Genomic DNA, 16636 nt, shown 5'->3' with positions numbered 1-16636 from the left:
CAGAAATGCAAACTCATTCAATGAATGAGATGGCTGCCTGTCCCAGTGTGCAATGTGGCCTAACAGCAACATTGGAATGTAAGATATCGTTGAACACTATGTAAGATAGTGTTGAAGTGCTCCATTAGAATTGTAACTGAGTCGAGATAGGCCGCTGCAACCAGGTGACCGCTCTAGTTTGCTGCTCAATCACCTCCAATACACCCTTTCTTTTCCGTGTCACCTTTCCATGCAAATACAGGAAATGGAACCATGTCGCATTATAATTCCTTTTGGCCCTGCATTGTCAACTGTTTAATCACTTAGTTCTCTTTTGCCTTTCATTCTTTCTTCTCTTCTGCTCCTTTTCCAACATTCTTCATTTTAACTTGCATAAAACCTATTGCATTGCTAACTTTCCCCAGTTCTGACAAAGGATATTGGCTTAGAACATAAACTCATTTCCGTCTTCATAGAGGCTGTCAGACTTGCTAAGGACTTCCAGCATTTCCTTGTGTTTTAGAATGCAAATAATGGATACCGGATGACAAGTTAATACCCGCTATAAAGACATTTCATTTTGGTCAGCAAACTTCAAAAAAGATAAAAAGTACATTAGAAAGAATTCTTATAGGTGACCAGGTTACTTAACTAACTTATGAAGATAAGCTCAAATTACTTAATTTATTTTCAAGAAGAGACATCTTGCAGGAAGATAAATGATATAGGTTTGAATGAAAGTAAACAAGTTAGTTAAGTTTGAATAATAGTGCAGAATTTATTGAAGTCAAGGGGAAGAACACAATGAAACCTTTTACCCCTGCCTGACAGGATAGTAAATGTTCACAGATGACTCAGAGAAGTAACTGCTTTTGGATAAAATAAATTCAATAAGAAGGGAAGTTGGGGATTACAGAAATATAAATAACACTGCTTGACTTTTTTTAAAAAACAAGGAGAGACATAGGAAGGAAACAGTGTTCCTTGAATTATGGTTCAATAGATATTTGTGGTTAGTGAGGCATGAGCTAAAATACTTAATCCATGAAAAAGTATTTATAGGATCTGGACAGAACAAACGTGATCAATAGAACTGACTTTTCTCAGTACAGACTGCGCATTTTTTACGTATTTCAGCCCGTTAAAAAGCCAAACTGCTGCCATTCAATTTAGAAAGTAAGCATTTAGCTTAGATTACTATAATAAGTACTGGAAAACACAACTTACCCAGACGAAGCATTCCCTGACCATTGGGAGTGTCATCAAACCATTCACCTTCATAGGTAGAGCAATCTGCATAGTACATTCTACCCCAGCCGTTTCTCTTGTCAGCATACCAATGGCCCTCATAAATGTCATCATCTGAGTAAAAGTTGGTTCCTAACCCCTGCAGAAAAGGTATCGTATTGTATCATAACAATAATGATAAAACATAAAAGTAAAATGAAAATCACATCAAAAATAAATGAATAAGAAAGACATAAACACTTACTTTATATAAGGCTTTCACAGCCTCAGCATGTTCCAAAGCACTTTACAGCCAATGAACTACGTCTGAACTAGACAAATTTTTGATTGTCAAGGGTTCCAGGGAGAAAGCAAGAATGGGTTTGAGAAATGATCAGCCATGATTGAGTGGTGCAGCAGACTTGATGAGCCAAATGGCTTAAATTCTGCTCCTATATCTTATGGTCTAACTGTAACTATCATTCTAATGCAAAGGAATGACAGGCAATTTGTACACACCAAACTCCAGAAACAGCAAAGTAGTAAGGATCAGATAATCTACTTATCTATGTGATAAGTATTGGCTAAGTCAATGTACATAATTCACATGCTTTTCTTCAAAACTGCGCCACAGGATTTTTTACATACACCTGAGAGGTCAGAGGACATTTTAAAGCACTGTTGGAAATTCACGTCTCAGGATTGGCTGAGATATAGAATACTGCACCTCCATGGAGGTCATGGTAACAATTCTGTAAATGTTTATTGCAAAGTAATCGCTCTATTTATCTAATAGGCTTGTGTTTCAGGGAAGTAGTTTCTCTGTATATTGTATGTATATATGTTCATTCACAACCAGGCATGAGTAGAAGGTCTGCAAATTTGGGAAAGTTAGAAGAATCCATCAGTTCTCAAGTGATAATCAGACTCCACCAAAGTAATTCATCTCAGAGAACTTTTTGCCTCCAGGTAGTGGTAAATACTTCAATTTTTTTTGTACAAAGACTTGCTGTTTCATTTCAATTTGACATTCAAATTGCTGCCCACTACTTCACAGAAATTGCAATTTAAACTGCAAGGCAATTTCATGAATCAAGGATAGAAAAGGTAACAGTAATCCTTATCATTATATTCTAAGTCAACTCTCCTGCACAATGAATATTCTCTACCTTCCTGTTCCACTGATTCTCAACTTGAAATAAAAATTTAAAATCCAAACAAAAGGCTTAGAAAGTAACAAAAAACATTTGTGTCTACTTTCATATAAATTTCCATCATCAATTGAACAGTGCAAACAATTAATAGGAAACTGGCAAACAGATATTGTAAGCAGCCAAAGACAGTAACCAATTGTTAAAGAGCAGATAGTTCAGTTGGAATCTGACTGGACACTGCTAGAGTCCAAATTGCCAGAATGTGAAAACCACCACTTTTAGGTGAAACTTATTCATTATTTTTAATTGGGGCTCCAACCAAGTTAAAGTCATTTAAGCCACATTTTTTCTGGAGTGATTTTAGTTTTGAAACCAAGAGATCAGCATCCATAAATTAGTTTACAGTTTTGTATTGCTAAGTTGAGCACTCTTATCCTGAAGATGAGTTCTTAGTCCCACAAAATAGTTGGTGAAATTGAAAGAGATCTGGAAGTATTTGTAGTCCATTAGCTGTACTTTTTAATCCTGACATCTGTAAATCAGTAATTAATTCATCCATTTGTTTTGTCTTTTACTTCTGGGATACAATGGCTTGCCAAAAGAACAAGTTGATGAAGAGCGCTAAATTGGGTGAATTTGCTTAGCTAACTTGCGGTATGCCCCAAGTGCAGTTATTGTAATTAAAAAGCTATTTTCTAATACCATTTGACAACTCTGGGAAATGTTCAACAACTATTCCCTGCACACACAACCCAAGCAGTGTGTTGGTGCAGTGGTAAAGCTCCCATCTAATTGTATTATTTATTACTTTTGAATTATACGAAGATAACTAAAATATAGACAATACTAGAACTTTAGATAAAAATGGAAGGCCACATTGTTTGCAGTTGTATTTGATTTGTTATCTGGAATTTTTAAAAATAACAACTAATGCCTTTAATTAGACAATTTCATATCCCCATCTCACAATTGGAAATTTGCTTTGTGGAAAAGTAATTTGAATTGGGAAGGTAATTGTGAATTTGGAATGTTTGAAACAGTTCAGTCAATGGTTTGCCCCCTGTACATTTAATGAACTTTTTAAACAGATCAATATTGACATCACTGGCGTTGGAATATTTTCGAGCCTTTTTACTGTGCAGAATTTGAACACTTTCAGACACACTCAGCTGCTATAGACTATTTTCAAGAGCATTCCAAAAGTTACAGATTATTTTTAGCAATTCATTTAGAAACCTACAAAAGTTATATATTGCTGAAAAGGGAAATATGTTGCCAAAGCTTTCCATCTTACAGTCATCAGAGCAAACTTGCCAAATTTCAAATGATCGCACAACTTGTATGACAGAAGAAAATGTTGCTAACTGATTAGCCAAGGCCAATAGTTTCCCACTGCCATGGAGAAAGCAATGGGGAATTACTGGCTCCAAGATCCCAAGTACTTCAAGAAAGAGGCACAAAGCTTGAACATATCCTTTTAGTGTGCAGATAATCAGTCTTTGCAGATGAATTTATGTCAATTTTAACAGATTATGTAAGCCACATTATGAGCTAAAGAATCATGTGAGTGGAAAATACATAAGACTGGCCATATCAGCAATCTTGTAAAATACAGCTTTCAAAATGTTCTCATCCTGCAAGCATGAACAGAGAGCACCAAAACTATCCAGAATAACAGTGGTTATCTTGATCAGATCCTTTTCTCTGAGTATCTCAAAAATTCTTAAATGAGCCAGAGGTTCCACTTTTGGATCTGAAAAATGTTACATCTCTCAAAAAAATTTGAATAGATCAAGCAAGCTATTTCACAATACGACAATGCAGTAGCTATGTTTGGATGCTGGCACTACTGAAAAAGACATTCTTTTTTCACATTATTGAGCAATGTCATGTATAAATTCTGACTTGTGCGAGAGGATAAAATGTTGCCGACTAATTGGCTGAGACCAACAGTTTCCCATTGCCATGGAGAAAGCAATGAATTGGAAGGGTTTAGAGGAATATGGGCCAAGTGCTAACAAGTCGGACCACGTTAATTTGAGACATCTGCTCACCATGGACGAGTTGGACCAAAGGATCTGTTTCCATGCTGTACATCTCTATGAATCTAAGTGCTGGTGTGATGTCAGGTATGTGGACAGTACAACCTCATGACTGGCTGATTAAATCAAAGCATGTTCCTTCAGTTATTTGTAATATTAGGAGTACAGGTCATATTTAGCCTGCACTTCCAATAGCTAAAAAAAGGTCTATTTTCTGATGTGATTTTTAAATTAGGCAGGACTTGATGAATAATTCTGAGTAATTCCAAGTGCACAACAGCGACACTAACAACCAATTAAAAATACACACTCAAACTTATAATATGGCGTACTTGCTAGAAGCAACGTGCAGACGGTTCTGCTATAACACACATTTCTTCAACATGAATTGGCTTTGACATGATTGGAGAATTAGACCATTATTTGTAGAACACAAACCTCCCTTGCCTGTATTGGATATAAAATGATTCGGGCCTCATTAATTTAAATTGCATGATTTTCTTATATCACGAGATCGCACAAGAACAGAACTATCGCGTTTTCTCATATACGTTCACAGGACCCATTCCCTGTAAATAAAAGGAATATTTTCAACCTTGCACCTTTGAATTATTTCAGAGCCTGTGGAACCTATAGCACTCTGTTGCTTTCTCCTCTGCCTATCAGAGTCTATTTGTCAACCAATCAACATCCTTTTCTTCTGCAGTTTAAATTGTTGTAATCATTTGTAATTTTACATTCTTGCATTTGTCTTGTTGAAGGCAAGATAAAAAGCTTCAGTAATATCTCACTATTCAGCATTATTCAAGTTCTGTATCTACAAAGACTCAGATTAAACAAATCCGGAACATTGTGAGGGCACCTGTTCATTGCTTCATTTAAGACCAATGTAGTGTACACACATTTTTAAAAATCCATTCAAAAATTTACCAAATAAAAATTAGGAAATTTCAATTTTGGTTTGAGGGTAGTCCTTCAGTACTCACTACCGAACCCCAATATCAAATTCTGTCCATACATGATACAAGAATTTCCACAGTTATAAAATAGCAAACAATATAAAAATGGCTCCTCATTGAGTAACAGTTGAATTAAATTTGACACTGCAAAGAAGTAGTTCATTATGAAGGAAAGGAAAGTTTTGGTAACTAAATGTGGAAGATGCATTATATTTGCATAAAAATCGCCATGTGGAAGTTGGACAGTTAAAAATCCCACAACACCAGGTTATTGTCCAACAGGTTTATTTGGAAGTATTAACTCTCAGATAATGATCATTTTGATCCTGCCCCACTCGGTACCTGATGAAGGAGCTGCACTCCGAAAGCTAGGACTTCCAAATAAATATGTTGCTCTATAGCCTGGTGTTGTGGAATTTTAACTTTGCCTAAAAGTAGTCAGTTATCTTGGACAAATAAAACATTAAAAACAAATAGTAATGATACAATATACACTAAAATGGTAAACGGTATTACTTCAATGGTATTCTCAAAAAAAAGTAACTATTACCAAAATCACATCAATTCTGTACTCACATGTCTTTTGTCATTTTTCCATGCTCCTGAATAGACCTTTTTATATTCTCCACTAATTGGATCTGGTACACTGTAAGTCCCAAAACCATTTCTTTTTCCATATTCCCAGTCACCATTGTATATGGCTCCATTAGATTTCCACTTCTGTGTTCCCTTTCCTGTTTAGATTAAACTAAACTATCAATGATGATGCAACTGGAAATGTTTAAATACTTTAGAAATTTTTTTGCCTTAATGCTCAAAATGGACATTTTCAGCACTCTCACTATTATAAAATAGATATTGATTAGTATAATTTTTTGAACTTGCAATGAGGAATTGTCAGTATATAAATCAAATGTTTAAGATAAGGGTTATTTCAATCTCTTCACAAGTAATTCATGTAATAAGGATTTCAATTCTTGAATACAAAGCTGTAAAACCAAATTTATACTTTATCATCAGTGAGACAAACTTTGCCACAAACTTTGGTAGGAATGGGAGTTATGGTTATATATGAATAAACTTAAGAAGAGATTTGGACAGTAAGTGGACAATAGAAGTGGACAAGTATATGGAGTTCGGAGAAAGGGTCACTTGACCGGAAACATTAACTCTGATTTCTCTCTACAGATGCTGCCAGACCTGCTGAACTTTTCCAGCAATTTCTATTTTTGCTTCTGACAAGAACATGGGAACTACAATATCATCTGGAAAAATGTGAATTATCCACTTTGATAGGAACAAACAGAAATGCAGAATACTTCTTAGGTGATGTTCGATTGATAAGTATTTATCTCCAAAAGAACCTGGGTATTCTTGTTCTTAAATCTAACATGCAGGTGCAGCAAGCAATTGAGAAAGCAATGGTATATTAGCCTTTATTGCAAGTGTATTTAGATCAAAAGTACAGAAATCTTGCCACAATTGTACACAGCATTAGTGAGACGGCATCTATATATAATTTTGTTCTTCTTACCAAAGGAAGGATAAAATTGCCATTTGGGTAGTGCAAAGCAAGTTCACCAGACTGATCCATGGGATGGCACGATTGTTCTACTAGGAGAAGTTAAAAAGACTGAGTCTGTATTTTCTAAAGTTTAGAAGAATGAGAAGTTTATCTCATTAGAAGAGTACAAAATTCTGACAAGATTTGACAAGGTAATTCAAAATGGATGTTTCTCCTTTCTGTAGGGTCTAGAACCAGGGGGAAAAAAGTCTCTGAATAAGAGATTAGGGCATGTTGGATGAGATGAGGAGGAATTTCTTCAGATTTCAGAAGCAGTGGTATTCTCTACCCCAGACGGGTGCCATTGAGTGCTATCAAGACAGAGATCAATAGATTTTTAAATATCACACCTGTTAAAAGATATAGAGATAGTGCAGGAAAATAGCATTGAGGTAGAAGATCAGCCATGATCTAGTTGAATGCAGAGCAGGCTAGAGGGCTTAAATAGCTAACTCTTGTTCTTAATTCCAATGTTATGTGAAAAGCAATGTTTTCAACACAATGTGAAACATACATATTGATCATTGTGTAAAAGCTGCTTATTTGAGAGACTTTTTATACACATTGTTGATGCAGTTTCCCAGTTTGAAAATTGAAAAATGTAAATAGATCTCATGGCATCCAAAACATTCATGTTTCTAGACAGTGCATTTTTTTAATTGCTCTAGATTGACATTGAAAGATGTACATAAAATTTCAAACCAGAACAAATGTCACTTGTTAAGGAAATGAATTGGGTCTCCTATAACTTAAAGCGTAAGCCAATACAGACAAAGTAGATTCTAATTAATCCAAATGGGGTGTGACAACAATGCGAAGAAGATGCAGTGACATTGCCTCAGTGATCATCTTTTACAACGACTTTTAGGCGATTCCACAGACCACTGAAACTTCAAATCTCCCTTAGTTCCATTTTAGGAACACCAATGAACTACTGATTTTTCACTGTCTCAGCAATTAAATTAAAATGGTATTAGTAAATATTTTAGAAGTCCAACTGAAATTACACAAAATTGATTAAGGCAATTCAAAATTAGAACAAAAAAGAAAAGCATTAAGGCAGTAAATTTGCTAGTTAGCAAATCTACATTGTTTGTGGTCTATTTTATATTGCTTGTGTATTGTTCTAAGTCTGGAGCACAGTTTTGAAGTTCAGATGCTAATCTACCTTTATCTGTATCAAATAGATGAACTGAATTAATCATAACTACACACAAATGACTAAATCAAAAGGACAATTGCAATTGTTTCTAAATTTCAGGCTTCACATTAATAATTGGTTCTCTTTTCTTAAAAGTTACTTTAACCTATAACAAAGTATGATGATGCATTGTATAAAAGCTTTTCATTTGATTACTTTATAATGTATATCCTGTCCAAATATCAGAGGAACTAAAGGAGCATATCCAACAGTACCTAATTCTTTGCAGCAATTGAGGTTTATAGAAAGTTCAGTTGTTAAGAATAAAAAAAATGTATATAATGGTATACAGTCTAAAATATTATATGGAGGTCACAATTTCAATAATTTCTTGTAGCATGTAGAATTATAAATTAAACATGAGTATCTGTAACAAAAACAGAAATTGCTGGAGAAATTAAACAGGTCTGGCAGCATCTATGAAGAGAAAGCAGAATTAATGTTTTGAGTCCAGCAACCTTTGTTCAGAACTAATAGTAACTAGGAAAAGCTAGCCAATGACAGAGGGTGTGGGGAAAAACAAGTGAGTGGATAGGTTGAGACAGAAAGAGAGCATACACAGAGAATGAGAGATGGGGACAATGAGAAGGTGACAATGGATTAGCTGTGCTGAAAGCAACCAATGTCATGACAGAGCCTGGGGTGTGAGTTGGATAAAGCACATGGAAGGATGTGCTTGGGTTCTAAAATGATTGAACCCAACATTGAGTCCTGAGACCGCAGGTTCCCAAATGAAAAACAAGATGCTGTTCTTGCAGCTTGCACTGAGCCTCACTGGAGCACTGCAGCAAGCCCAAGAGAGAAATATTGGCCCGGGAACAGTAGTGTTGAAGTTGCAGGCACCTGGAAGCTCAGGGTCATTTTTATGGCCAAAATATAGATGTACTGTAAAGTGAGGACCAGTCTGCATTTTGTCTCCCCAGTTGTGAGCAGTGAATACAATCGACTAGATTGAATGAAGTGTAGATAAATCGCCGCTTTACCTGGAAAGTGAGACTGTGTGTCTGCAGCCTTGGATATTGAGGAAGGAGGAAATAAATGGGCAGACACTGCACCTTCTGCAATTGCACAGGAAAGTGCCAAGGGTTACAGGGAAGCTTTGGGAGTGGAAGAGTGGATTAGGATGCCCCATGGGAACAGTCCATGCAGAATGCTGACAAGAGAGGGGATGGGAATACTTGTCTGGTGGTGGCAGAAATGGCAGCTAATGATTGTTTTGGATGTGGATGCTGATTTGGTGGAATGTGACCACCGGGGGACCTTATTGTTGTTGTGCAAGGGAAGAGATGGGATAAAGACATGGCTAAGGCTCTGTCAACCATGGTGGCTGGGAATCCTCAGTTGAGGAAAAAGGTCGACATTTCTGAGGTCCCCATGCAGAATGAGATATCATCAGAATAGATGTGATGGAGGTGAAGAAACTAGAAAAATGGAATGAAGCCCTTACGGGAAGTAGGGTGTGAGGATATGTATCGGGGTAACTGTGGGAGTCAGTGAGTTTGTGGTGCAACATCTGTCATATTTGAGTATTATCAATTGCAAAGAATGTCTTCATTTTTTAAAATATGGAACAACAAATTGTACTTTGATCACAATATCAGTTTGTTGTAATGGATCAACGCTATTAAACAAGCCAATTATTGACACCATCAGTGTCTGTCTTTCCTGAGACTATCACCACTCTTCTCAAAATCTAACCTTTGCCCATCCTTCCTCTCCAAGGACAGTCCCATCTCCAATCACTTCATGGTCTTCAAAGTCAGTGTACATGTTGTCACTGCCATCTTCTCAAAACTCTTTGCTCTAATCTCTTCACGTTAGCTTCCACATTCAGGTTCCTGATGCATAACCCATCTTGTCCTTTTTTCAACATTCAATAAGATGTTCATTATTTTTATCCAAATTGTGGTTGATATACATTGCCCCTCCTAAATTAACTATTAAGTGGAGAGGGAATATCTTTATGAACCATTGCAAACCTCATGATCCAGTGGTAGTTGGATTTTGAACCAGCAAAAATGTAGGCATGGCAAAATATGTCCATGTCAAGACTGCATACAACATGGAGGAGAAATGAGAAATAATGAGCTCAGCATTATACTTCCAATCTTGGCTTTCTCATTGGTAGATTTCACAGGGTTGGGAAATGTTAGTGAAGTAAGTTTGGCAATAGAAGAACGTAGGATAAACTAACTTCGCAGTGCACTGTTGGATGAGGAATTAAGCTATATTTTGTAATCCTTCTCAAATTATTCTTTCATTCATCCAGCTCAATGGGAATGATCAAGTCTCATGTAATGAAATACAGAAATGACTTTTCTTCCTCAACTTTGGTTCTCATCTAACATTCAGTCCCTCACTAACCGCCAATCTGCAACAATTTAATCTCAAACCCTTTGTTAATTTTATCCATTAACAATGAGCATAGGATCATAAAGCACTAGCATTACCATCTCAATCACTCCACCAATTCTCTTGACCACTTCAAAGCGTTATCAGAAATACATTTTGGATAAGTATCACATTGGGGATGTTTGATCATTTTACTGACAAACATCTGCATATCGTTTATATTATGTGGTAAATGGTATCTGCAGTAAGGATTCACATCAGCCATAATCTCATTGGTGAAAAAGGCTCGAGGTGCTAAATTGCCTGATCTTGTTCCTATGTTCAAGCTCAAGAGGCAGTGGGGGTATGGGACTGAGTTGTGTGTTCAACCGACACCAGTGATCTCTGAAATATTGTCTTCCAGGTTAGAAAATGAGAATCCATCCAGATCCTTTTGGTAGATTATCATCTTCATTGCCTGGGTAATAATTTGGCAGACAAATCACCCATCCTTTACAAACAGATGATTTGTATTTAATTAATTGAAGATAAAAACATATGCACTGTGTCAAGGTGACCTATTCATTTAAAAAGCAGTCATGTCTCCACAATGCAACCATATTCACCATAATTGGAAGCAAGATGTGTCTTAGTGGTTTTTGCTACAGAATATCATGTGTGTAATGTAGTTGCATAATTCATTGCTGCTTACTGTAAAGAAGCAACTGAATAAAAAAAACTCTCCTTCTGCCAATATATAGGCTCTGCATTACAAAGATCCTGTTATTAGTACCTCCTCATGGCAACGCACTGTAACTTTACACCCTAGGCAAAACCTCAAGGGACCTCAGTGGAACTCTGCCCCCAATTATGCATTATACAGGTCGACCAACATGTGGTCATGCCCTGGTATCCATCACCTTGGTCTCACTGATGTGTCAAATAGTACACACAGTCTTTTTTTTGGACAGTCAAATGTTAACACCTGGTAAATCAAATTGTTAGGTTTGTTCATGTGTTTATTTAAGATTAAGAAGTAAGAAATGGTAGCTAGATGATAGCTATTAATTATCTGAGCACATACATAAAGGGAGCACCTAGTAACATTTGATGTGGAACGAGAGGCGCAAGATTGAGAAAAATCAATAAACTTTGGACAAAAGAAATCTGTGTCTTAATTTCCTCTCTGCAATTAGCTTGGAGCATATTAGCATCAAAAATATGGAGTGGAGTCTGACAGAATCCTGGTACTTGCTTTCTGACAACCTCTGCACAAGAGTGAGCCTCATCCACAGAGGCTCCCAACTTTGCTCTGAATTCAACTGACAAGGTTGAGAGCAAGATGCAGATGCTGAGCAAATCTATATCTCTAAATCTAGGCTATGCAGCTAAAAAACAAATGGAGAGGATACATCAACCTTACATAAGGTGACGTTTGTTTAGTACCCCCATTTGTTTAATCCCATCACGTTGCAAACTAACTTTCCAAGATTTTGCTGCTGCGTTTGTTGTAATCTCTGATTTTTTTTCTTGCTTAATGCTCTTCCCACTACAATTATTAAAGACAGTAAGACCATAAGATACAGAAGCAGAATTAGGCCATTCAGTCCATTGAGTCTGCTCCATCATTCAATCATGGCTGATAGGTTTCTCAACCCTATTCTCCGGCCTTCTCCCTGTAACTCTTGATCCCCTTACTAATCAAGAACTTATCTATCTCTGTTCAAATACACTCAATGATGGACCCTCAACAGCTTTCTGCAGAAATGGGTTCCACAGATTTACCACCCTCTGGCTAAAGAAATTCCTTCTTAACTCAGTTCTAAAGGGTGACCCCTTCATTCTGAGGCTGTGCCCTTAGGTTCTAGTCTTTCCAACTCATGGAAACATCTTCTCCGCATCTACTCTATTCAGGCCTCTCAGTATGCTATAAATTTCAACAAGATACCTCACATCCTTCTAAACTCCATTGACTACACACACAGAGTCCTCAGCTGCTCCTCATTCAACAAGCTCTTCATCCCTGGGATCATTCTTGTAAACCAGATCTGGAACCTCTCCCTGGCCAGATCATCGTACCTCAGAAATGGGGTCCAAAACTGCTCACAATGTGGACTGACATTATACAGCCTCAGCAGCACATATCTGTTCTTGTATTCTAGTCCTCTTGAAATGAATGCTAACATCACATTTGCTTTCCTAACTACCAACTGCATGTTAACCTTGACAGAATCCTGAATGGAAACTCTTAAGTCCCTTTGTGTTTCAGATTTCTAAAACCTTTCCCAATTTTGAGAATACTTCACACCTGTATTCTTCCTACCAAAGTGCACAAACACACTTTTCCCATGTTGTATTCCACTGCCACTAATTTGGCCATTCTTCTAGCCTGTCCAAGTTCTTCTGCAGTTTCCTCACTTCCTCAACATGATCTACCCCTCCACTTATCCTTGTATCATCTCCAAAATTAGCAACAATCACCTCAGTTCACTCAGCCAGATTTTAATGTATAAAGTGAATAGTTGTGGTCCCAACAGTGACCCCTGTGAAACTCCACAAGTCACCCAATGCCACCCTGAAAAATACACCTTTAACCCCACTTTCTGCCTTCTGTCAGTCAGCCAATCTCTATCCATACCAGCAGCTTTCTGCTAACACCATGGGTTCTTATCTTATTTAGCAGCTTCTTGTGTGCCACCTTGTCAAAGACCTTCTGGAAATCCAAACTGATCACATTACTGGCCCTCCTTTGTCTAACTTGCTTGTTACCACCTCAGAGAATGTTAACAAATTTGTTCGGCATGACGTTCCTCGAAAACGCCATGCTGGCTTATAATATTAAAAGATTAAATTGGAATATCTCTCTGGACATCAATGTAATATTAAAAGGTTAAACTGCACTGACTGAACATTCTGGAGGTGGGTGGAGGCGACATTCATGCAGGAATGCAGACGACTCCCACCCCATTTAGACAGTCATTTGCTATTACACCCCCTACTATTATCAATTTAAACTATCTCTTCCATTCAGAAGTGCTTTCAGAGTCATCCCCTGAAGCTAGAACACATCACACCTACTTTGTCCTAGGGAATCATGGAGTCAGGAAATTATCTGCATAATGATTCCCCAGGATTAGGTCATTTACATTTGCATTATCTCCAAGGATAATCTCATCCTACCATTGTATCTGGGGTAATAAGTGATTAAATGAGGGGTGTAGGCCAGGGTATCCTGTGCGCATTGCAAACTGACCTGTATAAAAGGGGATGTGTTTTCTTTGTTCAGGGTCTCACTTTGACTTGATTTCACAAGCCTGCGAAGAGGGTCAAAGGGGGTCACCTAACTTGTACAAGCTTTAATAAACTTTAACTATTTGTAGAGGTTGGTGTGTGCGAATTGCTTCTAGTGTGTGACATCCTGGGAAAAGAACTAACACATGGTGGCAGCAGTCGGAATCCAACATACACGGAGCTTCCAGGTGGACTGTGTGTTGGCTACGTGAGACAGGTGGGCCTACAAGGTAAGCATCACTTTGACCTCTCTCTCTTTTTCTCTCTCTCTAAACTTAACACTCAGTTGACCCCTTGTCTCCTGGATCCCAGGAGACCCCTTGTCTCCTGGGACGGAATCTTTGAGGTAACTTGCACACCTAGTCGCTTTGCAAAGTGGATTGTGATTGGAGTTAGAGCCCTCAGCACATAGAGTAAGAAAAGGGGTTCAAGTCCCCGTGAGAAGTAAAGTAAAAAAGGGGTTAAAGTCCTCAAGGGAAAAAGGAGCATTAAAAAAAAGAGTTAGAACTTGGTACTTATTAAAGGTATCGATTTTGTGACCCACATCTCCCCTTGGAAGTCATTTTAGAACAACATGGCATCACCGGGAAAAGGGGGAGAAAGTGGAGCTGGTCCACTCGGATCCCAACAGTGAAGTGCATTGACTGCCAGGGAAGGTTAGTCTGGGTTTCTGTTGTGGGAGTCTGTTTCTGGGCTGTGAACTCGGCGTGGCAAGTCTTGGTTCTGGGGGAGGGGAGTGGCATGGACTGCAGCGCCATGTGGTCCACTGTGAGGGCTTACTCTTTTTGTGGGTGTGATTTCGTTAGCAGGATATGGCTGGTCTTTTTTTCCCTCACGGTGGTGGGGTAGCGGTAGTCGGTCTGGTTTCCACTGAGGTGAGGATGTTTCGTGATTCTTTTTGTGTGGGCGTGCCAGGCACTGTGGGGATCACAGAGCTTTGGGAATCTTGGACCAATGTTTGTGGGGTTTTTTTCTGTGCTGTGATGGTTGATTGGGAGTCTGTGAACGTGATTTATTAGATTAGATTAGATTACTTACAGTGTGGAAACAGGCCCTTCGGCCCAACAAGTCCACACAGCCCCGCCGAAGCGCAACCCACCCATACCCCTACCTTTACCCCTTACCTAACACTACGGGCAATTTAGCATGGCGAATTCACCTGACGTGCACATCTTTGGACTGTGGGAGGAAACCGGAGCACCCGGAGGAAACCCACGCAGACACGGGGAGAACGTACAAACTCCACACAGTTAGTCGCCTGAGGCGGGAATTGAACCCGGATCTCTGGCGCTGTGAGGCAGCAGTGCTAACCACTGTGCCACCGTGCCGCCCACCTTGTCCGACTCTGGTGTGGATTTTTTGGGGCCACCTCCTCCACATTTTTGACGACTCATTTTCCATTTCATGGATCAAGCCCGGGTGAACTGGAGGGGGGGGGTCTCAAATGTGCACAGTTTTCCCCCATATTAAAATGAGAAGAATTCTGACCAGAGATTCTTCAAAAAGAACATAAGAAACTCTGAAATTAATGTTGTACTAATACTTTGGTTGAGAGGAAAGGTTCAATGTAAATTGTGCCATGCTGAGAGTTTTGATATTTAAATATTTTGGTTTGTTAAAATACTAGTTAAAACAAATCCTTTTAAGTGACTTTTTTGCCTCATTTGACTTAGGATCCCAATTCAATGTGTTTTGTGGATTACGTAATAGGGCAGATTTTGTTTTTACACTGAAATTGTACATTATGTCCTTTTTAAAATGATCAAACTTGTAACTTTAAAACAAATTGATTGAGGACATTGAGCCCCTGATTTGTTTAAAAAGCTACAATGCCTGTTTCAAATCAAAAACAATTATGTCAGTGGTCATGTTTTAGCCAGATGCGAGTAATGTATTATAATGTCTTTGCTGCTGTGTTTTTAATGCAGAGTGTTCACAAAATGGGCGGCAAGGTGGCACAGTGGTTAGCACTGCTGCCTCACAGCGCCAGAGACCCAGGTTCACTTTCCGCCTCAGGCGACTCCCTGTGTGGAGTTTGTACATTCTCCCCGTGTCTGCATAGGTTTCCTCCGGGTGCTCTGGTTTCCTCCCACAATTCAAAAATGTGCAGGTTAGGTGAATTGGCCATGCTAAATTGCCCATAGTGTTAGGTGAAGGGGTAAATGTAGGGATTTGGGTCTGGGTGGGTTGCGCTTGGCGGGTCGGTGTGGACTTGTTGGGCCGAAGGGCCTGTTTCCACACTAAGTAGTCTAATCTAATTTAAAAAGAGTGCATTTTAAATTTGATGTTTTGTTAAGATTTTAGAAAGCATCAGAACTTGAAGCTGAGCTATTTCAGTTCTGTCAATTATTGTTAAGATTTCATTGGCCGCCTTCATTTTGCACATTCAAAGAATGTTGAAGTCGACCAAAGTTGCCACTGTAATTCAGACTGTTTTATTTCAGAGGTTTCATTTGGAGAACATATTTTAATATATTCTGCATTTGTTTTTGCATGAATATTTGAGATTTAAATTTGAACTGAAACTGCCTCTTCAATGGCTCGAGCACAGGAAACATTTTGGAAATATTTTTCCTGACAGCTTCCACATTAGTCAAGTATTAATTTGTTAAAGGAAAATAATTTTTAAATAACCTGAATGGTTTGATTTTAGGCAAAAGTGAGGACTGCAGATGCTTGAAACCAGAGTCTAGATTAGAGGGGTGCTGGAAAAGCACAGCCGGTCGGGCAACATCCGAGGTGCAGGAAAATCGATGTTTTGAAGGACTTTTACCCGAAACGTCAATTTTCCTACTCCACGGATGCTGCCTGACCTGCTGTGCTTTTCCATCATCACTCTAATCCGGTTTGACTTTAGGACCAGTGATTGTGATTTATAATTGATTAAA

At 38.4% G+C, this 16636-nt stretch overlaps 1 protein-coding gene across 1 annotated transcript in view; it reads right to left on the bottom strand.

Annotated features, from left to right (window-relative positions):
- Positions 1-16636, bottom strand: part of morn3 (MORN repeat containing 3) — a 65655-nt gene that overhangs the window by 34180 nt on the left and 14839 nt on the right. Inside the window, exons 2-3 of the mRNA XM_072587459.1 lie at positions 5938-6095; positions 1207-1366 (exon numbers count right to left, since the gene is read on the bottom strand). Of these exons, the coding sequence (XP_072443560.1) occupies positions 1207-1366; positions 5938-6095 (318 nt within the window). The remainder of the gene's footprint in view (positions 1-1206; positions 1367-5937; positions 6096-16636) is intronic.

This window comes from Chiloscyllium punctatum, chromosome 17 (assembly GCF_047496795.1).
Source record: "Chiloscyllium punctatum isolate Juve2018m chromosome 17, sChiPun1.3, whole genome shotgun sequence".
NCBI lineage: Eukaryota > Metazoa > Chordata > Chondrichthyes > Orectolobiformes > Hemiscylliidae > Chiloscyllium > Chiloscyllium punctatum.
The sequence above is the reverse complement of the archived record's forward strand: the minus strand, read 5'-3'. Positions and strand labels throughout refer to the sequence as shown.